Source organism: Neovison vison, chromosome 2, assembly GCF_020171115.1.
Source record: "Neovison vison isolate M4711 chromosome 2, ASM_NN_V1, whole genome shotgun sequence".
In the NCBI taxonomy this organism is placed as follows: domain Eukaryota; kingdom Metazoa; phylum Chordata; class Mammalia; order Carnivora; family Mustelidae; genus Neogale; species Neogale vison.
The window spans coordinates 6,650,652-6,672,380 of NC_058092.1; the positions used below are offsets into that span (position 1 = coordinate 6,650,652).

Here is a 21,729-nt window from a genome sequence, read left to right on the forward strand (position 1 = left end):
TGTCCCGCCTCGGGTGTGCCCGGAGCCCCAGAGCCGGGTTGCTGGGCCGTGTCTGCGCGGGCTGCCTCATACTCCCAACTTTCGCCTTCTTCCCGCACCTCTACTCACCCAGCCTCCTGTTTCTCTCTCCATCCATCAGGCAACACTGAGGGCTCCGCTGTCTCCAGAGGCCGCCCACCACCCTTCCTTGGGACCACTGTCTGAGCCTCATCAGCAAACTGGACGGGAGGCCCCACGGTTAAGGAGTTTGCCCCAGGAGTCCATGCAAAGGTGAAACCAAGGGCAAACATGGGTCAGAAGGTCACTGGAGGGATCAAGACCGTGGACATGAGGGACCCCACGTACCGGCCCCTGAAGCAGGAGCTCCAGGGTCTGGACTACTGCAAGCCCACCCGCCTAGACCTGCTGCTGGACATGCCCCCCGTGTCCTACGACGTCCAGCTGCTCCACTCGTGGAACAACAATGACCGATCGCTCAACGTCTTTGTGAAGGAGGACGACAAGCTGATCTTTCACCGGCATCCGGTGGCCCAGAGCACGGACGCCATCAGGGGCAAGGTCGGGTACACACGCGGGCTGCACGTGTGGCAGATCACGTGGGCCATGAGGCAGCGGGGCACACACGCTGTGGTGGGGGTGGCGACAGCAGATGCCCCCCTGCACTCCGTGGGGTACACGACCCTCGTGGGGAATAACCACGAGTCCTGGGGCTGGGACTTGGGGCGCAACCGGCTCTATCACGATGGCAAAAACCAACCGAGCAAAACTTACCCGGCCTTTTTGGAGCCGGATGAAACATTTATTGTCCCTGACTCATTCCTCGTGGCCCTGGACATGGATGATGGCACCCTGAGCTTCATTGTGGACGGACAGTACATGGGAGTGGCTTTTCGAGGACTCAAGGGCAAAAAACTGTATCCTGTAGTGAGTGCCGTGTGGGGCCACTGTGAGATCCGCATGCGCTACTTGAATGGACTCGATCGTAAGTGTCCTGTGTTTTGTCCAGTGTGAGGGTTCCTGGACTCCCTGTGGCCCTGGGGTCCTAGCTGCGCCTGCCCAAAAATTTACAGTCACTGGAACTAGAAAGTCTTTAAGTAGCTATCCCAGCGTATTCAGATCCTCAGAGGCTGTTTTTGCAGCCTCTGCTTCAATGAAGAATTCTAACTGGAGTCTGCCAGATTACCTGATAGCTTCTTGCGGATGGGTGAATGAATGGGTGGCTGGATGAGTGGATGGATGGATGGACGGACGGATGGTTAGATGGATGGTTAGATGGGTGGGTGGATGGATGGATGGATGGATGGATGGATGGATGGATGGATAAATGAGTGGTTGAACAGATGGATGAGTGGATGGATGGATGGATGGATGAATGGATGGCTGTATGGGTGGATGAATGGGAAGGTGGACGGATGGGTACATGGTTAGATGCTCTTTGTTTCTGGTTGACCTGCCTCCAGTTTTGATCTGCAGTTGACCAAATTCTGTCACAGTAGCCAACATACTACTGAACTGGGATTTGCCATTTTGGGGTTATGAGGACCTCTTACATAAATGAAAGCCAGTGACCTCTCTTGCTCATTAGATAGGTTTAGGGACTCTCTCTTCTGGTGCCAGAGGCTTCTGAGTTGGTTCCTTTAGACCAAGTCCCCTGGGAGGAGCTTGTTTAGTCATGATGTCAGGAGGCCTTTAGAGAAGAACATGTGGATGAGAAACAGGCTGAATCAGCAATGATTTCCACCAGTCCTTTGGAAAAGGGAGTGGCCTTTCTCAGACCACACGTGAAAATAGGACATGTGGTGACATGTCTTAGTTTAGGAGGTAGAGGACTCTGGCTTCATGGCGGTGACCCATGGTGACAGGAGATCCCAGAGTTCCAGAATTATCCATCCCCATGTTTGACCCTTAGTCTTCCATAGGTCCTTTCTACCATCTTCAGACCTCAACCTGGAAAGGGGGTGGGGCAGAAAGCTTTGCCCACCCACGTCTTGACTGTCCCTACAAGACAGGTTTGGCCTGGCACCCAGTAGGCCAGGTGAGCTGTCAACTGCCGGGGTCAGAAGCACAGATGCTTACTGTGGTCTTGCAGCGTCCAAATCGTCAGCTTCTCCCACACCTCTTCCCTGCTTCAGCCTTGGAGAATATCGGAGAAAATATCCAGGACATAAGGCAGAGGGACCTCTTAAACGCTTCTCTTTGGAAGCTGCCACTACCCGTCTTTCCCTTGCTCCTTGCCTCTGCCTTTGGCCTGGTGATGGCAGTGACCTCACCAGTGCAGTCTAGTATCCCTGGGTCATCAGACTCACGGCAGAGGCAATGAGCTGTGCCTCTGGCAGGTAGCCTCCCGGAGGAGGTAACTTCAGATCTGGTCTCAGGAACCAGCAGAGCAAGTTCCGTGAGTCTGTCTCCCCAGGTGGTGGTAGTAGAAAGTCCATAGTCAAATCTGCCCTAGGCCAGGACGGGCAGGGTTTAGGAGAACCAGACACCTCCTGCCCAGAACCTAGGATCTCAGGAGCCCTAGCCCTGGCAAAGGAGTGACCATGGCCCTCGGTAACTTACTGCCCATTCTGTGCAGATGGAGGAACGGATTGCTGGGCTGCCCGTGCTGTCACTGGTCTGCTGGTCTCCACAAGAGCAGTGCAGCCGTCACCCCCTCCAGCAACAGGTGCATCAGCGTTCCGCATTCACAGAGCCAGCTCTAATACAGAACACAGACCGCCCAGGGGCCCAGGGGGACACTAGCCTGTTCACTGTGGCAAGTCAGGGCACACCCCAGCAGGATTGTTCCTCTGCTGAATCAAGGCAAGCCTCGGCAAAGGCTCTGCCACAACAGTCCTGGAGGCCCAGATGGGCGTCTTATAAAGAGACAGAGGCCCGTCGTCAGCTCTGCATCATATGGGAGATCGAGTGATTTTGTAATTTTTCTTGTCGGGAGGAAATGGAAAGGGATTAAGGGGAGTGGGAATGGGCGTGGGAATGTGCTGAGGGTTGCATCTGGGTTCTGGGTCTTGGGTGGAGACTCCAAGTGCCAGGTGGCTTGAGCCTACCTTGGATTCTCTTGATTAATGATGAGGACCCTCCCTGCCCCCCAAAATGTCATGCTATAACCCAGCGGAGTCTGCCTTCCTGCTGGGCGGCCAAGACAATTGCTGGGAGGCAGCAAGGAAAGGATTTACTCAAGAGGCAGTCAGACGAGGAAGCCGGAGGCAAGCCTCAAATCCAGCTCCCTGAAGGGAGAGCCAGGGTAACTTAAAGGCAAAAGGAAAAGGTGTGGGTAAAAAGTTGCGCAGGGAGTCTGCCACTGTGATCAGTCCCGTGAACTCTCTGGTTACTGGTTTCAATGAAAGGGAGACGAGGCAGAGTGGCCATGGGGCTTGGGGGAGAGGCGTGGCCTGGACAACAGATGAAGAAGGACTTCTAGAAAGACGAGGCGGTGCCAGGTCGAGCACCGGGAGGGCTGAGAGGTGCCCATCCGCTGTGGCAACGAGGCCATCACTGGTGACCTTGACTGAAGTTGTCAGGGTTGGGTGGGGTCAGATGCCTGACAGAGCACTGGGTTTGCAGAGGAGCGAGGAGGCTGGTGTGTTCGATTCGGGGGGCTGCTGGAACGGATGACCGCCGCTGGGTGCTTAGACCAACAGAATGCGTTCTCTTACCGCTCCGGAGCCCAGACTACAAAGTCGGGTGTCAGCAGGATTGGTTTCTTCTGAGGGCTCGGGGGGGCTCTCCCCAGGCCTCCGTCCTGGCTCCTGCGGGTTGCCGGCAGTCCTTGCTTGTGGACGCGTTCCCCCGTCTCTGCCTCCGTCCCTATGTGGCCTCCTGTGTCTGTCCTCATCTCACCGGGACGCTCGCCGTTGGATTCTGGGCCCGGCCCAGCCCGGGTCGTACTCCAACATGACCTCACCTTAAGTAACGACATCTGCAAAGATGCTATTTCCAAGAGGGCCACATTCTGAGGCTCCAGGTGCTTCTGAATTTAGAAGAGGGGGACACTATCCCCCCATTATGTATATATAGAGAGAGATGTGGAGATAGTGACCCTAGCCATTCCCATGAGAGCCCCAGGCCACCCCCTGAGGGGAAGGTGAGACGGTAGTCAGATGGGGTACCCATTGGGTGAGGTTGAAGGGCACCTAAGTCTTCCGCCCATGAGAGTTTGCCTTACCTTCCAAGGTCACTGAGGAAGGGGGAATATCATGGCAAGACGGGGTCTGTGGTCCACCGGGAGCAGAGTGTGAAAAGCAGAAAATCTGGCCAGGGCTGGCTAGAGACATTATCTTGGGGTCACGGCCTTGGAGGCGTTCTGACTTGTTAGCCCTCCCTGGGCTGTCTGGGAAGTCATCCTCACCCTCCTTCCCCACCCTGCCCCGCCCCACCCCACCCTGCCCCAGACACCGGGTCCTGACCTCTACAGGGAGCAGCGGTTTGCAGAGCTGGTCAGCCAGACTTGCTAAACGGGGCCTCCCCCGTGCTGCAGGGCTCACCGCAGTGAGCAGTCCGTAGTCCCTTCCCCTGTGCACCAGGCTGTCACTCCCCAGCACTGCCCCGTCCCCTTCCCCTGTGCACCAGGCCGACACTCCCCAGCACTGCCCCGTCCCCTTCCCCTGTGCACCAGGCCGACACTCCCCAGCACTGCCCCGTCCCCTTCCCCTGTGCACCAGGCCGACACTCCCCAGCACTGCCCCGTCCCCTTCCCCTGTGCACCAGGCCGACACTCCCCAGCAGCATCCCTGTTCCCTTCCCCTGTGCACCAGGCCGACACTCCCCAGCAGCATCCCTGTTCCCTTCCCCCGTGCACCAGCCTGACCCTCCCCAGCAGAGTCCCTGTCCCCTTCCCCCATGTGCTGGTCAGACCCTCCTAGCAGAGTCCCTGTCCCTGTACTGAGGCCAGAGCCAGAGCAAAAGCAGAGCTAGTGATCAGTGTGTCCCTATGTGACACCCCCCCCCCGCCACCGTCCAGCCGGCTCTGACCACAGGCCACTTGTTCTGACCACCTCAGGCCTTGAGACCTTCTGGGCCTGAAGCGACAGCCAGAGGGACTGTGGTGTCACTTTCCTCTTTCCTGGGGTGAAGGGGGGGACATGATCATTGTAGCGAGGAGACAGGGCCCACTGTGGCCTCCAGGCCTGCCTGCCCCCTCCCTGAGACACAAAAAGGAAAGACCCACTTGCAAGCTGTAGGCTGACCACCATCCAAGGGAGGGTCCCTGCCCCATGGGTCTTCCCTGCCCCCACCACTTGTGACCGCGTCTCCCGCTGAGGAAAGCTTTCCCCTACGTTCCTCCATTTTCAAATTCTCCCTTTTATAGCTCCCCGTTAAGTTTGGTGAGGTTTTTTATGATTGTGGGTTCAGAAAGGGCTCCGCGCTTTTCCTCAGGAGACTTTCGACTTGGTGGCCTCCTCCTGGGGTCCTCCTGGCCTCCCTAGATGCCCTCCCGGGGTGCCTCACCCAGTGGTGGGTCCTACCTGCACCTGTTCCCCCTGCGCTCCAGGAAGCCCCTAGTCAGGGACGCTAATCACTCCCACCTGCAGGGGCTTCCTCCCGGGGAGAGAGGCCACTGAGGAGGGAAGGGGTCTTTCTAGGCCCCTTGTCCCCTGAAAGGCTGGCATATGAGGACAGTAGGCTCTCAGAGTGGAGGGAGCAGGGAACCAGAATTGCCAAGCCACCCAGCTGGGCATCAGGCATCATTTCCTGGCTGCCAAGAACAAGGGGTCGTGTTTTGTTTCGCTTCTTTTTTGTAAGAACCTCTTAATGTCGAGGGGAAACGCGCACATAGGCTGATGATCCTCCACGATGGCCGACCTCCACCCATGACTTCCTAGAATCCATTTCACGGAGCACTGTCAGTGCAAGCTTCTTGCAGGAGTGAGCGGGAGGTCAGTCTCGGGACCGGTGAAGGCGGTGGCTGGGAACGAGAACGTGGCTGGATCAGGAGTGCTTCTTGACATGAGTGAGACTCCTGTCCTTGACCTCACTGACCTGAAGTTCATTCCCTGAGCTCGTGAGCTAGGGCAGGGGCAGGCCCTGGAGGTGTGAGTGGGGTTGTAGCCTCTCTAAGGAGTGTGGACAGGTCGGGTCGGCGTGCTGGGCCACGCACGGTCAGACAGGCCACCCAGTAATCATTCCTCCTAGAAACCTAGAAACGTGGAAATCAGCACAGAGACCCTTCCTCGACCTTCAGCTCCCATAAACAGCACCTGATTCACTCTCCAAAGAAACCTTGGCCTTCCCTGTTTGGGAACTTCAAGGGTGGAACTCCAGTGGGCTCCTGGCTTTGTGGATGGAGCTGGATACAGAGTCAGGAGGCCCCCGTCCAAGGCATTGAGGTGGGGAGGCCTTCTTGGGTTCCATCAGTGACCAACTGAAATCAGGACAGACATTTTCCATGGCCCGGTACCCAAGTCCGGTTGCCCTCCTGCTCTCTGCCCAGCCTTTGGAAAGCAGCCAGACCATGACCCTGTGCATCACTTGCCCCCTACGAGATCCAGGAGGGAGGGGGATGACCTGTGCACGTGTTTGTGTCCCCCAGGAACAGACCCATCCGTGGGATGCTTGCGTGACTGGTCGTATTTTCAGCTCGTGGTGCGTCACTGTATCTGCTGGCTGCGGCTTTTAAGCTCATCTTGACGGGACTGGGGCATCTGAAAGACACATCCCTTCCGGGCTCACAACCGCTCTCCACCTGGATTACTCAGTGTGGTCCTAAGATGGTCAGGCTTTCCGGGGGAGCGGAAGGAGGTAGCCACAGATCCTCACCCCTTAGGGTAAACCGCAGCGGCTCTTGGGAGCTTCCTCCGCATGCCCGACTATGGAATTGGCTGAATGTGGGTGCATGTCCACGTTCTCGCCCTGGGCTCCCCCCTCCCCAAGCCATTTCCCCATCTGTAGATTGCAGGGGCCACAGTCCCTGCCAGGCACTCCATTCATGGCCCGCAAGTTGCTGCTAGTGATGTTTTAAACATATAATTTATTTATTTGACAGAGAGAAATCACAAGTAGGCAGAGAAGCAGGCAGGGGAGGGGGGGAAAGCAGGCTCCCTGCTGAGCAGAGATCCCGATGTGGGGCTCGATCCCAGGACCCTGGGATTGTGACCTGAGCTGAAGGCAGAGGCTTTAACCCACTGAGCCACCCAGGCGCCCCTGCTGCTGCTGATGTTAATTTCAGGTCAGTTGTCACCAAAAATAAGGGAGCTGGAGCAGGGGGTGTGCAGGGCTCTGCCGTTTAGAAGCATTTCTTAGTGAGGGTCCCCATGGGATGCCTGGAAACCATTAAGCTAAGAGGGTATAATGGGAGCTCCGTCTCAACCTTCCCTCCACAGCCCTGCTCCTCACTCTGGCCACAGTCAGTGGTTCTTGATACTTTCTTAAGGGTCCCCAACCAACCAGGGGAAAGCCCCTCTGCCTCCCCATGGGCGTCCAAACCACATTCTGGAGGGAGAAGGGGCTGGCCCAAGGTGGCAGATGGAGAGAGCTCCTGAGTGGAGGAGAGCAAGGACCATGCGCGCAGGATACCACGGTGGGGGAGACCCAGGGCTCCATGGGCTTGGGGAGAAGCCCGCCCCCTGCTCCCCAGGCGTCTGGAATGCTCACCACCTCAAAGGTGGTGACAGACAGAAGATAATTTAGCTCATCCTCCTGCCTCTGACTGAGGCTCCCCTTGATCATCCTGGGCTGTCCAGGAATGGCCCCGATTCAAAGCTTTTCATGAAAAACACTGACCATTTCGGTTCCCTTTCCGGTCTCGCTGTGGCTGACGGCCCACGGGAGATGAAGAGTAGTTGCCCGCCTTCTTTCAAAGCCGGGAATGTAGGAAATGTGCTACCAAGCCTGAGCCCGAGTCTGTTGATAGCAGCTGGTCGGGATGTAATTCACGGGCCGTACCAGTCCCATGGTTAAAGAGCGCGACCACTAGGCCACCCTCTGTGTCATCGGCTTTCGAACGCCTTCATGGCCCCTCCAAAACCTCAACAGCCCTCACTCCCCCATTTCCTCCCAAAGCCTCCAGCTGTAACATTTGCTCCTCAACACTTGAGTTTTTTCAATGTTATTTTTAAAATTCTGAGACACACTTTGATCCCCTTCTCATTGAAGACATGGGGTCTCGAGGGAAATGCTGTTTTTTTTTTTTTTTTTTCTCAGTTTTTTGGCCACGGGGGAGTCTCAGTGTCAAGGGGAGACTGTGGCCGAAGCCACAGATGCTCGTCTCTTTAGCTCTTTCCAGATCTCTTTTCCGGATCTCAGGGCAGGGCAGCCCCGAGCAGCTGCAGGTGTGCTCGCCAGGAAGAGTCACCTGCAGGGAGGCAGGGAGAGCGAGGCCCCCCCTGCCCCCCCCCAGAGGAGAGTTCATCTGAGACGTGGGCTGCATGGAGCCTCTCTTGGGGGAAGACAGGTCCAGGCTGTCTGGGGACATAAGGACCGAAGTGCTTTTGCAGGCTATGGCTAGAAATTCCTCTCAAATCCAGGTGCCCGAGGCAGCACCATGAGCCCTGCCTCAGTTTCCCTGGCTGTGAGATGCTCTGGCGGTGCCGGGGGCAGCCTCGAGGGTCCCGGCTGTGGAGGCTGGGCTGGCATTGTCACCTGCCCTGGCCTGGGCCCCTGACCTTCACCCTGTCAGATGCAAAGAAGTGCAAGGACTTAGGGTTTCTGCGGACTCTGCCCCTTTGGGCCGTGGGATGGCCGGGCCTGCCTCCTGGGCATTTCTTCCATCTTCCTTGGCAACACGGTTTGGTGGCCAAGGATGTGGTTGCCAAGCCGGGCTGCCTGGATTCGGACCCCAGCACGTATCCTGGACGCATGGGGTCCCCTCTGCTTCAGCGCCCTCACCAGTGTGGTGGGGACGGCTACGGAACCCGCAAGCAACCAGGCTAACGCGGATTCCCTTTCCGAGCGCCTGTGTGGGGTCTGGAGCTGGGGCCCGTGCTGGGACCGGCTGGCTTCCATGCGCTGTGGTCGGACACGCAGCGAAGGATTGTCGGGTGGGTAAGAGGAGGGGCCGCCTGGGCTCGGACCCGGCTCCTTCTCCTTCCAGCGCCGTGACTCTGGGCAAGTTATTGGGGCTCTCTGTCCCTCAGTGTCATCTCTTTAGTGGGGACGATAATAGTGATGTGTCCCTGCGATTGTTAAGTCTGTCCTAATGAACCATAACAAACTCTTCAATGAGTTTTCGTCTCTAGGGGGCTCACAGGGGGCCTGGCCCAGAGCAGGTTCTCTCCATGCTTGCCATTAACAGTTGATTGAAAATGTGAGGTTGCCTCGTTGCTGATTGTATAGTAACACATCATAGTACCGCTAGGGTGGCTGTTGCTGTTCGCATTGTTCCTTCTAGAGCCATCCAGAGCCATGCTAACCTGTCCTCGCTCTCTCCTCCGTCCCCCCAGCCGAGCCCCTGCCACTCATGGATCTGTGCCGCCGCTCGGTGCGCCTGGCCCTGGGGAAGGAGCGTCTGGCTGACATCCACACGCTACCACTGCCGGCCTCCCTCAAGGCCTACCTCCTCTACCAGTGATGCTCCACCCCTGCACCGCCGGCACGCCAGCCACCCGGTGCCACCATGCCGGCCTGCCGCCGTGCCCCGCACCTCGGAGCGGCCCCTGGCCCCCTGTCCATCCGCCCCTGCTGCCCCTGCTGGCTCCCGACAGCTCGACACAGGCTCCTCCATTCCCCGTCCTGACCTTGGCAGAAGCCCCCTGCACGCCGTTTCCACAGTCCCTCTGTGGAAGAAGACCCAGACAACAGACTCCTAGGAAGGCCTCCACGGAGCTCCAGCCCACCCTCGGGGTGGCACGAGGATCTCCATGCCCCCTGCCCTCACCTGGCAGGGCCCAGGAGGAGGCACCCCGGCCTCCTCCAAGAGCAGATCCCAGGGCCACTAAGAGGTGCTCGGATGAGGGCTGGTGCTGAGGCCAGCGGGGCCACGCCGCAGCAGACCACACTCAGGACGTCGGAAGCTCTTCACGGACACTGAGGCAGAAGCCAAAATGGGACCTTCCACAGGCACACAAGCCCCCAGCATCAGCCCCGGCTGTCAGCCCCCCGGTACCCTGTATTTATTCTTTTAACAATAACAAAAAGCCATTTATTTATTCCATTTAGAAAGGAAACCTTGTTTTGTTCCCCTCTCTCCGGAGTGTTCTGTTGCTTCCCTTCTACCCGCCCCTCCCCGGCATGTGTGCGTCTCCCCTGTCCCTCTTGTCGGGCTGTGGCTGTGGTGTGTCCTTACGTGGGCACAACAGTGTCTCCCTGTGGGTCCCTGGACCTACAGTTCCCAAGGGGCTCTGCTCCGGGTTCCTGAGCCCATGCAATATGAGGGTCTTGGGGGACCTGTCTACAAGGGCTGTGGCACGCCCCTTGTCTCCAGCCAGGAGACATCCATCTTTGCATGTGATTTTCCTTCTTTAGTCTTCTGTGAGGGGTTTGCTTTTGCTTTCCCAGCGGAGACCTCCCATGCACATCCTCAGAAACTCTGGCCTCCCAGAGCCGGAACTAAGCAGGGAGGATGAGCAGGTCTCCAGCCCCAGGGAAGCCAGGGGCGCGGCGGGGCAGGGAGCCCAGAGTAAGGTCGAGGCCCCTCGGAAGCCAATGCAGGCCTCCGCCTAGTGTCCCGGTCCGGGCTCTGTGCCCAGGGGGAGCAGCCTCAGCTCATTGCGACCCCCCAGAGCCATACGAGGAGCAGGGCGGGGTGGGGCGGGGCAACAAGCGGAGGAGGAGGACTCCTGGCTCCCTGCCGCAGCCCCCCCCAAGTAGCAGACCCCAACCCTGCAGCCGCGTTTACCGCTTCTTTGATCTCGAAGTCAGCTCGCTTCGAATCTGACTTCTGTTCATTTCTGTACAGGTACAATAGATGACTTTATTTGTTTAAATGTTTAATATATATACATATATATTTGTCTGTAAGAATTATGTTTTAAACAGCTGCTGTAGGGTACCTTTAAAAAAAAAAAAGTCTTCCAGTGGAGTATATTTTTTAAAGCACAAAATTGGTGCCAAGTTTGGGTGAGGAATGTAAATTACCCCCTTATTATTTTGAGTTTTTTTTTCCAAGTCGGGGGAGAAACCTTACCTGTAAGACTTTTAAAGACTTTTCCTCACTTCTGTTTCAGGGTGGGTCATGTTCTCATGAATGTTGCACACAAGAGAGTTTTACTTACTTACTTGGGAGCCTGGACCCAGCGTCCTCCCGCCGGCGCTGGATGAATCGTGGGCTGTTGGTTCTTTCTCTGCCCCTCTGTCCCCGGCTTCCCAGACCTCAGCCCCACCCTTCTCTCCTCTCCGCCCAGAACCTTGTGACCTGTACAGTTTTGAAACTTCCGTTCTATTTTATGATGATTAATAATAGTAACCTAATAAAGGAAAGTTTATTAAAATACCAAACCACTTTGAGTCCCTCTTTGTGCCTTGGGGGGAAGGGAAAGGGGTGTGGCCAAGCCCTCCCTGGGTCCAGTTTTCAATAGATAATGAGGTGATCCCTTGGGACCCCATAGCCGAGGATGGGAGGCCAGCCAGAGCCCCCATGAGGAGGAGAATCCTAGAGAGGTGATCCTAAAATGTCTCCATCCCTTTTCAGAAGTTCGTGAGCCTGCAGCCCAGACTGAGTCTTTCTGAGCCCGATAAGAAGGATTCTACCCATTGGTGAGACCTCTGGCTCATCAGTGTCCTACAGCTTGAGTTGACAGTGGGCTTTTTAGGGGCAGAGTAGAAGCCCGAGGGGGCATTCTCTGAGTCCAAGCTCTGCACATGCAGTAGAAGGAGCTGGTCCTTTACTCACTTCTGTGTCCCCAGTGCCAAGCGCGCAGTGACACTGACAAGCTTTTTCAGGGAACCTATTCTCCCCGCTGCTGTGGGCAGGATCCCCCCAACCCCATGACCTAGCAGAGGAGACAGGAAAATCCGGCTTCTTCAGCGGACTGGTGAGCGATACGTGAATAATCAAGACATTTACTAGATACGATCGCATGTCATGACTAGTCTGCAAAGAATTGGCAAGAATGCAGTTCAGCTCCCCGTGGACCCGTCAGGATCTCCTGGTGCTGTGAAAAGTGGCGTGGTCTGGGGGCCTGGGAGCCCTTGGACCAAAGTCCCCTGTCCCTTTCTCTGCCCGCCTCCTAGCAAGCTTTCCTCGGACCACCTGCCCTGGCATGCCCCTGGGAGGTATTGGCTAAAATGCACGTTTTCTCAGAGCTCTGCCCGACCTGAACCAAATCAGCGTTTCTGGGGCCAGGCCAGGGATCTGCAGTTTTCTCAAACTCCCCAAGTGACCTTGCCTAAGAGTTTGGAGACCACTGTTTGTGACTGTGTCAGCTCTTTTTCCGGACAAGTTGCTGAGGAAAGGGAAATTCTTTCAGTGTGTTGGTGGGTTGGCCCAGCGACGAGCAACAGGGACTCCTGAGTCAGACCTGGGTTCAGATGTTGGCTCTGACCCCTCCCTCGCTGTGGGCTCTTGGATGCGGTGCTCATCTCGTAGGAGGGTAGCAAGGGTGAAATGAGGCTTTCGAACAGGGCCTGGCATACCAGCAAATGTGCAAACAGATGCTTTTAAAGCTCATGCACTTCTGTTCTGGAAAATGGTCCAAACATCCCTAAACCAACTTTCCGATAAATGTTCGTTCTTCTTGGGTAAAGTCTCCAAAGATCGAGGTGGGTACAGGGGAAAAGGGAGCCCTAGATGCCTTCCCCAGATGCGTTTGGAGGAAAGGGGTGGCCTGAAATTATTTTTCGGTTGGAGTTCATGTCTGGGTTGCAGTTGGCACTCTGTTGGCTTTGAAGGAGGTGCCAGGGGGAGGAAGGGGATCAGGCAGGGTGGGGTTTGAGAGGTTTAGAAACCTCGGGAAAATAAGGCTCTTTGTACTGCCCAGAGACTTCTCGGGGAGCAGGGTTTCGAGTTGGAGGGAGCAGTCTTCATAAAACCATTCTGCAGACCAGCCCATGTGGTTGTAATTAATACCATGCCTTTGAGCAGGTAGCCGGCCTGGGGCTTGGCCAGAGATGGGAAGAGCCCTCCCTCCCTCTCCTGCCCAGGCTTCCCTCCCGCCCTTCCTCCCGCGCCTCCTCCGCGGTGAGATGAGGAATGTGGACTTTACTGAACCATAAAGTATGCTGGGGGAGCTGGGGAGGGGGCTGAAGACAGAGCAATTAGTTCATGCTCCAGTCCAGACACCCAAACATGGTTGGAGTCCAGCTGCAAGGAATATTTGAAATAAATGAGCTGCCCGGGGCCAGGAGTTTGCTGTGTTTTCTGTATGGGGCCATGGCAACCGGGGAGGAAATCATGAGCTAGGGATTGGGCTCTAGAATCAACAAATGATGTCCCGGCCGAGCAAGCCCAGAGGAAGCCGCTCATGGCTCTCCGAGGGCTTCTTAGGGCTCAGCTGCTGGCGGAGAGGCCGGCCTTACGGTCCTCCGGCGTACTCCGTGCTGTCCTGCCCCAGCCTCGGATCTCCGTGTCCTCTGCGGGGCTCTGACCTTCTCTTTTTTCCCTTTTCTGCCTTTCTTCTTCTTCTTCTTCGTCTTCTTTTTTAAAGAAAACCGAAAGCTAACACTTCTTTGGAACCTTTCTTCCTGGGCCAGAGCACAGCTGCCGCTGCCGGTCTGATAATGATTTTGCTAAGCAGAGGGAATGTTCCCGGGGGAAAAGCCCAGGCTGAGGGCAGCTGGCTGGATGGAAGGTGGCATTGACTTACCTTGGCTCTGTCTTCCCCACCCAACCCAGCGGCTGCCCCTTCAGGGTCTCCTTCATAGGCAGGAAAGGCAAAGGCCTCCTTTATCCCTCCCTTGACTCTTCTGAGGGTGGGCCTTACAGGTGTCCCCGAGATTGTGTCTTCTAGAAACACACAGAGAGCAGGACCTGGCATGGGGGCCCTTGGCTGGAGTTCACAGGTACCTCCTGCGTTGGAATCATGAGGGCACCTTGGGAACAACGCAAAATTCCAGAAACTTTGATGCAGTAAATGGAGCCCAGGCATCTGTGTTGTGCAACCCTGGAGCTGAGTCAGATGTGTCGCCCCAGGGTGGAAGCAGGGCTGGACCCCTGGCCTTTCCTATTCCCCTCAGAGGCTCACAGGGGCCGTGACTCAGAGAAGCCTGGAGATTCTGTGAAAATCAGCTCTCCCTGCCCTGTGTTTCAGAGCATGTGCTGAGGTTTTCAGAGCTGGGCCCACACCGCAGCCTCTTCCTGGGCAAGGAAGCACTTGTCTCAGAAGAGTGAGCTGTACAGTCGGAGAAAAATACCAGACTGAGGGCACCTGGGTGGCTCAGTTGGTAAAGTGTCTGCTTTTGGCTCAGGTCACGATCCTGGAGTCCCGGGATCCAGCCCCTCGTCAGGCTGCCTGTTCAGTGGGGAGTTTGCTTCTCCCTCTCCCTCTGCCCCCCACCGACTGCTTGTGCTCACTCTCTCTCTCAAATTAAAAAAGAAAATTAAAAAAATATATATACCCGAGTGGAGGCAGGAAACCTCAGCCTTGGGCTTGTCCCCCGTGCCTCAGTTTCCCCAAGGAAATTAGCCCTGGAAAGCTGAACCAGCAGCTCGTAGCCTGCATGGAGGTCTTGGAGCCACAGCATAAGTGCCGTCCAGAGGGGCTGTGCCCTGGGAGGTGCCCTGGGTCTGCCCCATGACCTCAGCACCACCCAGGACCAGGTCTCTCCCTACTCGTGTCTCCCCTCTTTAAGTCATGAAGAGCAGACGAGCCATTTCTTCCTTCCACCTGTACCCCTGGGCCCCACCTTTTGAGAGATTTTTCAACCAAAGCACTTTGGGAAGTTCCTTCCCATTGATTCTGTTGAACAAAGCCCCTGTCGGGGTAGCGATGACCCCAGGTAAAAGAAGCCTCGGGCGAAAAACAAAGGACTTGACCCTCGAGCTGGCCTGTGTGTCGAGTCTGTGCGACCACAGAGAGGGCCCGGGCTCTGGGGCCAGGACAGCCCGGGGTTCCCGCCCAGCTCCCCAGCCCACCCAGGACGGTCACCTCCAACAAGGATCTCAGGAGGCTTGCCGTGTCTGCCTGGGACATGGTGGCCGCACTTGCCTCCCCAGGCCCTCTGAGACACTGGAAGCGTACTGTGGGACGCATCGAGGTCCTGGGGGCAAGGACCTCCCACCTCACCCTTTTCCAACCGGCTTTTTAAAAAACTGTGGTGAAACTCATAGGACATCACATTCACCACTTTCAAGAGTACGCTTCAGTGCCATTAGCCCATTCCTGATGACGGGCAGCCACCCCCCCCATCTGCTTCCAGAACATGTTGATCCCCCCAGGGGAGTCCCTCCCCACTCCCCCTCCGCAGCCCCCAGCAACCGCCCATGCACACTTGGACTCGAGCGGTCCTCGCGCCGTTCCGATCAGCGCATCACACACCATGACACCCTGTAGGTCCCACTTCTCTCACCTCCAACTGGCTTTCCAAGGGGGCGTTCCCCGACGCCCGCCCCCCGCTTTGGCTTCCCTTTGTCTTGCTTCCCTCTTTGGTAAAACAGAGAGAAAATGTCTTCCCTGGAGGTTCCTGCGAGGATTCCGGGAACCCGTGTCCGGAAAGGACCTAGAACACAGCCTGGCCCACAGTACGCGGTCAGTAGCAATGGCAGCTAGCAGGAAGCCTCGCGCACCACCTGCGGCTCCCCCCCCGGGCCCTCGTGTGCTCAGAGGTCGGCCGACAAGCCTTTCCGAGGAAGGCATCTTGCAAAGACATTGCCTGGGCCCCAGAGCCTCTGTCCTGCTGCATGGAAATGAGGTCAGTTTTCTAAAAAATCAGCCTCATAATCAGGGAGACAAAGAGCTAGGTGGCCCCGCTCCGTGTCTCTGACCCCGGTTTCCACGTGGCATTGGGTTCCTGTGGCTGCTGGAATAAAGCACCACTCACTGGGAGGCTTAAAACAATACGCATTTATTTTCTGCTACTGGGGTCCAGACATCCAAAATCAAGGTGTGGACAGAGCCATGCTCCCTCCTTCTGGAGGCTTCAGGGAAGAATCCTTCCTGCCTCTTCCAGCTTCTCGTGGCCCCAGGCGGTCCTTGGCTTGCTGTCCTGTCACTCCAGCCTCTGTCTCTGTGGTCACATGGTCTTCTCTTCTGTGTCTCTGTGTCTGTCCCATAAGGACACCCGTCACTAGGTTTAGGGCCCATGCAGGATGAGATCATCTGGGGATCCTTAACTCAATGGCACCTGTAAAGACCCTTTTATCAAATAAGTTCATATTCACTAGTTCTGGGGTTAGAACATAGCCTACATCTTTCTGAGGGCCATCGTCTGACCCTCTACAGGTATCTTTAGAACAAAGCTCATAGAGGCGCCCGCCGGCTCAGCCAGTGGGGCACGTGACTCTTGATCTGGGCACTGTGTGTTCGAGCCCCACACGGGGTGTAGAGATTTCATAAAAAATAAAAGTCTTAAAAAAAATAAAGTTCATAGGTGTACCCCCTCTTAGATTGAACGATGAGCGTGGAGAACTTACCCCGGGGCCAGGCACCTGCATCTCCCTTCTGCCCCTGCCCCTCATGGCCAGTGCCACCAGAGCAGACCCGCTCTAAGACGGGTGACTGTGCTTCCCTGGGCTGGGCATCCAGGCTGCGTGTGGGAGTCATGGGGGCCGGCTCGGGCCAGGATGTGAGGAGCCCTGGGGCTCTCCCTGGGTCTCCCTCCGGCCAGCCACAGCAAGGGGTCCGGGGTCTAGGAAGACGCCAGCCCTGCTCAGCGGTCATCAGGAACAGAGGCTGCACACTGGGGGCAGGAAGGCCTCTCGGTGGCCATGCACCCCCCCATCTCTCCTTGGGACCGAGGGTGCTAGCTCACATTCAGTAGCCTCTGCGGCCGGGCCAGCTCCGAACTGATCGTACAAGGAAATGGAATGTGAGCCCCAGGCTATTTAAAGAGGGCCTGGAGGCATGGCTGGGGCCTGGCCAAGCAGGGTGCTTCAGGTCGGGGCGGGCTCCTCTGTGCACATGGTTTGATTTACTGGAGGGCCGCGAGCAACTCCGGCCTCAGACACAGAACTATTTGAAGCAGCTGCCAGATGTTGTGTCTGAGTTGGGTTTTTACAACTTGCTTACTGGTTAGCAGCCTGCCTCCCGCCGGGGTTCAGCCTGCCCCAGCGGGTTCAGGGCCCTGGCCGCGGCCCACGGGCCCTTGCAGAGCGGTGCTGCCCCTCCCTCCCACGCAGCCCGAGCCTGGTCTCCTCTGAGTGGAGCCAGGGTAGGAGCCCGATTTCCCAAGCATCCGGCCTTCCTGGGGTGGCAGAGTGGCCCCGACTTCGGGGTGTCTTGCCAGCACCCTGAGCTGGTGGAATGTTCTGCCTGATGTTTACTGCTGGGCCCTCTGGGAGAGTCAGGGTCTAAAACAGAACTCACAACCTCGGGAACAGCTTTGCAAAGAGGCATCCCTGGAGCAGGCCCTCCAAGCCAGGGCTGTCCCCCAAGCCCTGGGTGTGGCCTGGGAGGCCCGGACACGGACCTCTCCCTCTCTCTCCTGATCGACCCTCCTGCTCCCACCCACTGATTTCACTGTGGCCACTTGAGGCCAGCCCCTTTCCATGGTGTGTAGAAGAACACGGGGGACCAGAGCTGGGACCAGAGTTCATCCAGGGGGTTCTGGAACATTCTCAAGCCTCTGGAAACTCGAATGAACCAGGGAAGTTCGGAGAGGCACCAGTAGGACCCACCTTTGGATCCAGGCCACTGCGTCAGGTCAGAGACCAGGCCTGCCAGTCGGGATGGGATGTGCCCAACGTGACACGGTTGGGGTTCACCGGGGCTCAGGGCGGCTGGGGGTGGGGGTGGGGGTGTTTCTCAGCTCCTCCCCACCATGGAGGAGGCCTCCCGCAGGAGGCCCATGATTCAAGTGCTCACTTCCTGAGGCCACTTGGAATGACTTCTCAGAAGTTTGCTCTGGAGGGAGCGGGTGACAAGGGAAGGGGCGGGGCAGGTGAGAAGCTGGGAGGGCTGGAGGTTGTGTCATTAATCTCGCTGCATGGGAAAGCAAGCTTGTGTCCGTCCAGGAACCCAAACGCGGCCAAAGTGGACAGAGTGTTCAGTCCCCTCCTGAAAGCGCCAGAAATGTTTTGTCCACTGGGCAGGAAAACATCCTCTATGAGCACGCTGGGGTTTGGCTCTCCCACTAAGGAGACGTCCCAAAGGCTGCGCTGGGAGGAGCCGGGACTGGTGGCTGGGGGACAGAAGGAATAGCTTGTGGGTCCCCGGACCCTGCTCCTCTGGGGCTCCAGGGGACACCTCCAGCCCACCTTTCCCGGTGGACCTAAGGAGCCCAACTCCTCCCTGCCAGCCTCCCCCCTCACCCAGCCCCTGCATCCGTTCTCACTTCTGAGTCCTCCCAAGAACTGGGAAGAGAGGAGATCACAAGCAGGGCACCCTCACCGGAGAACCGGAAAGGCTGGTGGAATCCCGGCTGGCGGGACGCGGGGTGCATCTGCAAAGGGCCCCGTAGACCCAGGCGAGGGGACAGAAGGGCTGGGGTACGAATCACCGATCCTGTGACTCTGGACGTCACCTTTGGGAGCCTCGATTTCCTCTTCTGTGAGCTGGGACTAATGATACCTTCCAACCAGGCCCCTGGGGTTGCAAAGGCTGAGTGAGGACTGGGTGGGGGCAGCCTTACTGCCCACAGAGCGGGCAAAGCCCACACATGCCCGAGGTCTTCTAACTTCTGCCTGTGAGGAAGTGGGAGAGAGAAGCATCTTGGGTATGCTTGCCCCTCCGAGGGACACCCCTCCCTCTGGTCCTATGGCTTCTCCCCAGGCATCCTGCAGCTGACCCTGGAAGATGATAGCCCCCTGCCTTCTGGGGATCGCCCACCCCTAGTTTCCTGGAAAGATAAGCTGGGATGAGCTGCCGACCAGCCCAGACTCACCGCCAGAGGACAGGCTTTCCAGGGGATCCCAGCCGCCTATGAGGGAGACTAGCCACCTTTTCCTCCAGGAAGCCCTGGGGGAATGAAGAGAAGATGGGCTGCCGCCTCTGTTGTCCCATTTGGCAAAGGTGTCGTGACCCCCCCCATCTGTGCCAGACACACAGAGACGCCAGGGATTCAGACTCAGAAAACAGGCTTCTGGGGTGCCTGGGTGGCTCAGTCAGTGAGTGACCCACTCTTGATTTGGGTTCAGGTCATGATCTCGGGGTGGTAAGATCAAGTCCCACGTCAGGCTCCCTGCCTGCTTCTCCCTCTGCCTACTGCGCCCCCTGCTTGAACTCTCTCTCTCAAAAAAATAAATAAAATCTTAAAAAAAAATAAACGAATAAATAAATCTTTTTTTAAAAGGGGGTGAGGAGAAAAGCAGGCTTCTGAGCAAGGAGCTCCTTGGATGGGCAAAGCGGACCCCCGGGGAGAGTGGACGTCATCAGCGCCTGGAGGGCGCCCGCACGCAGCACCGGACTTGGGACGGACAAGCGAGGCGGCCGGGTGCTGCCTCCCGCAGAAGCACAGAGTCGGTCGCCCTTTAACTGAGGCAGGGACAGCAGCAGGTCACGGGAGAATCCCCAGCACGGAGCCCCTCGCCGTGAGCCCGTGTTTCCGTGCCCGTCTCCCCCGTGCCTGTCCGGAGAAGACTTGAATGAAGACAAGACCCGAGCCACCGCCGAGCACCTGGAAGGGCTCAGGGCGAATGTGCACACGGGTCCCCTCTGTCAGTCACCCAGGGCTGGGGTCCCTGTGAAGGCAGATAACTGGGGGGGCCAGCACTGACCTCTGGGCTGAAGCCAGAAGCCTCAGGAGAGGGGCTCTGGGGGCTTGGTGGCCCTGGGGACGGTGACATGTCCACAGAGTCCCACCTGTCCCAGAGCGCCTGTCCTGAGCAAGACGGCTTCTCCTTCATCGCTGCCTGCCCGCGGCTCCTCAGAGAGACTCTGGAGACCCAGCAGCCTCCCCGCGGGCATCTCTTCGAGGGCCTCAGCGGAGCCTGCTGGCTCCCCCGGGGGCCACACCAAGTCTCGTTCTCTCTGAAAACAGCCCAGTGTCCAAAACCAACGCGGACAGTTGACCTAGCCGGGTACCTTTGTTTGCCTGGCCCAGTGTCGGGTCCTCGCTTATTTTTATGAGCTGTTTAATCTGCACAGTCTTCTGTTCTCAATAAACGGGGCCGCGCATTCCAGGATGGCCTCGAACGATAGCACCAGCTGTCCAGACGGAGGCCAGCCCGCTGACGCGCTCATAAATAAAAATAGATTTGCGCTCCACTCTCTCATCGGTGCCCGGGGAGGGGCCGCAGCCTCCCCGTGGGCTGGCGGGGACAGAGCTGGCCCGGCTCCCTGCCCCCAGTCCCCAGCCCCATTCCCAGGGGGGCCGGCGAGCCCATGCTGCCTGTGGGAGGGAGGAAGGCGGCCCGCTGAGTCCCCAGTAAAGTATCTGCCCTATCTCTGGGGCTTCCCTTTGTCCGTGGCTTGCAGCAGCTGCAGGGGCCGCGGACACTGAGGTGACGGGGTGCGGGTATGGACTCCAAAAGCAGTGCTCCACCCACTGGTCCCAAGGCCCCAGTCTAGGCTGGGAGAGGCTGCAGAGCCAGGCCCAGAGTGACTTGTCCGCTCCTTTCTCTCCCTGTTACTTTGCCCCTTCCTTCATTCGTTCGCTTACTTGGCCTCTACTTATTCCTTGAGCCCTGCCCCAGGACTGCCTCCGAGGAGCCCAGTGAGGGTGGGGACTGGGTGCAGGAGCAGCGCGCAGGTAGAGGGAGCTCAAGGCATCCTCTGGGCTCAGCAGGAGATGGCACAGCTGCACACACACGTGTGTGTGTGTGTGTGTGCACGCGCCAGCAGGATACAGGAGCCTCCCTGAGCGTATCCAGGACAATGCGGGGTTCACATAAAGGAGGCTTGCCACAGCTACACAGAAACACGGGCCTGCATGCCCACACTTACCCACATACCTCCTACAGGTCAGTTTATGTTGACAACAGTGTCTGTATAAGTTGAGGCCCCCTTGTGCAGTACATAACCTGAACACCTGTACAAGGCAGCTCTGTGCCACCACTCTTCCCTTTCCCCAGACCCAGCTGGACTGAGTCTCTGGAACAGAAAACCTGGCTCCTCCTTGGTCCGTCAAATCTTTATTTCACCCTCAAGTAGGGGCTGGAAAATCCCAGGGGGGTCAGTGGTCAAGCTGAAGAAGGAGATTTACAAAGAACCAAGAGGCTGATACTTCGAGATGGACCTCTCAGAAGAGGAAGAGTCAAAGAGAGGTGGTGGGGCAGGGATGGGCCCCACTGGGGTCAAACAAATGACACAAGAAGGGACAGGTCACCCTTTCTGATCCCACACCCAGGGAGGAGGTGAGGGATCAAGGGTGTCTCTCACCAGGGACAGGAGCAGAGGACAAGGACAAGGGGAGATGACTCCCCCCCCCCAACACTACCCCTGCCCAGGGGTTCCAGAGAGAGACAGCAAGGACCAGGATGACTGAGGCCGTACACCCTGAATCTCGCTCCCCTCGGCCCCGACCCCACACAAAGAAGGAAGGGGGACAGAGCAGCGGGGAGAGTGACGGGGACACCAGAGAATCAGAACACCCAGGTCTCCGCTTGTTCAAACTGAAAGTGAAGGAAGTTCTGTGAGCCAAGGAGAGAACGGTTTGACTGAGCCCAGCTGGGGACCAAGGGACTGGAACGAAGTCAAACCACACTGGGCTGTTCGATCAAGAGGCCACCAAGCCTCCAACCCAGTGACCGGCCCCGGGTGAGGCGCGCGCTCCACCCCGGCTCAGCTCCAGCAGCGCTGCTGGGGGATTGTCTGTCCCCCCTTC

At 57.5% G+C, this 21,729-nt stretch overlaps 1 protein-coding gene across 1 annotated transcript in view; it reads left to right on the plus strand.

Annotated features, from left to right (window-relative positions):
• SPSB1 (splA/ryanodine receptor domain and SOCS box containing 1) overlaps window positions 1-10,001 on the plus strand; it is a 63,601-nt gene extending 53,600 nt beyond the window's left edge. Inside the window, exons 2-3 of the mRNA XM_044237103.1 lie at window positions 140-982; window positions 9,378-10,001. Of these exons, the coding sequence (XP_044093038.1) occupies window positions 289-982; window positions 9,378-9,505 (822 nt within the window). The 5' untranslated portion in view covers window positions 140-288 and the 3' untranslated portion in view covers window positions 9,506-10,001. The remainder of the gene's footprint in view (window positions 1-139; window positions 983-9,377) is intronic.
• The last annotated feature ends 11,728 nt before the right edge of the window (window positions 10,002-21,729 follow it).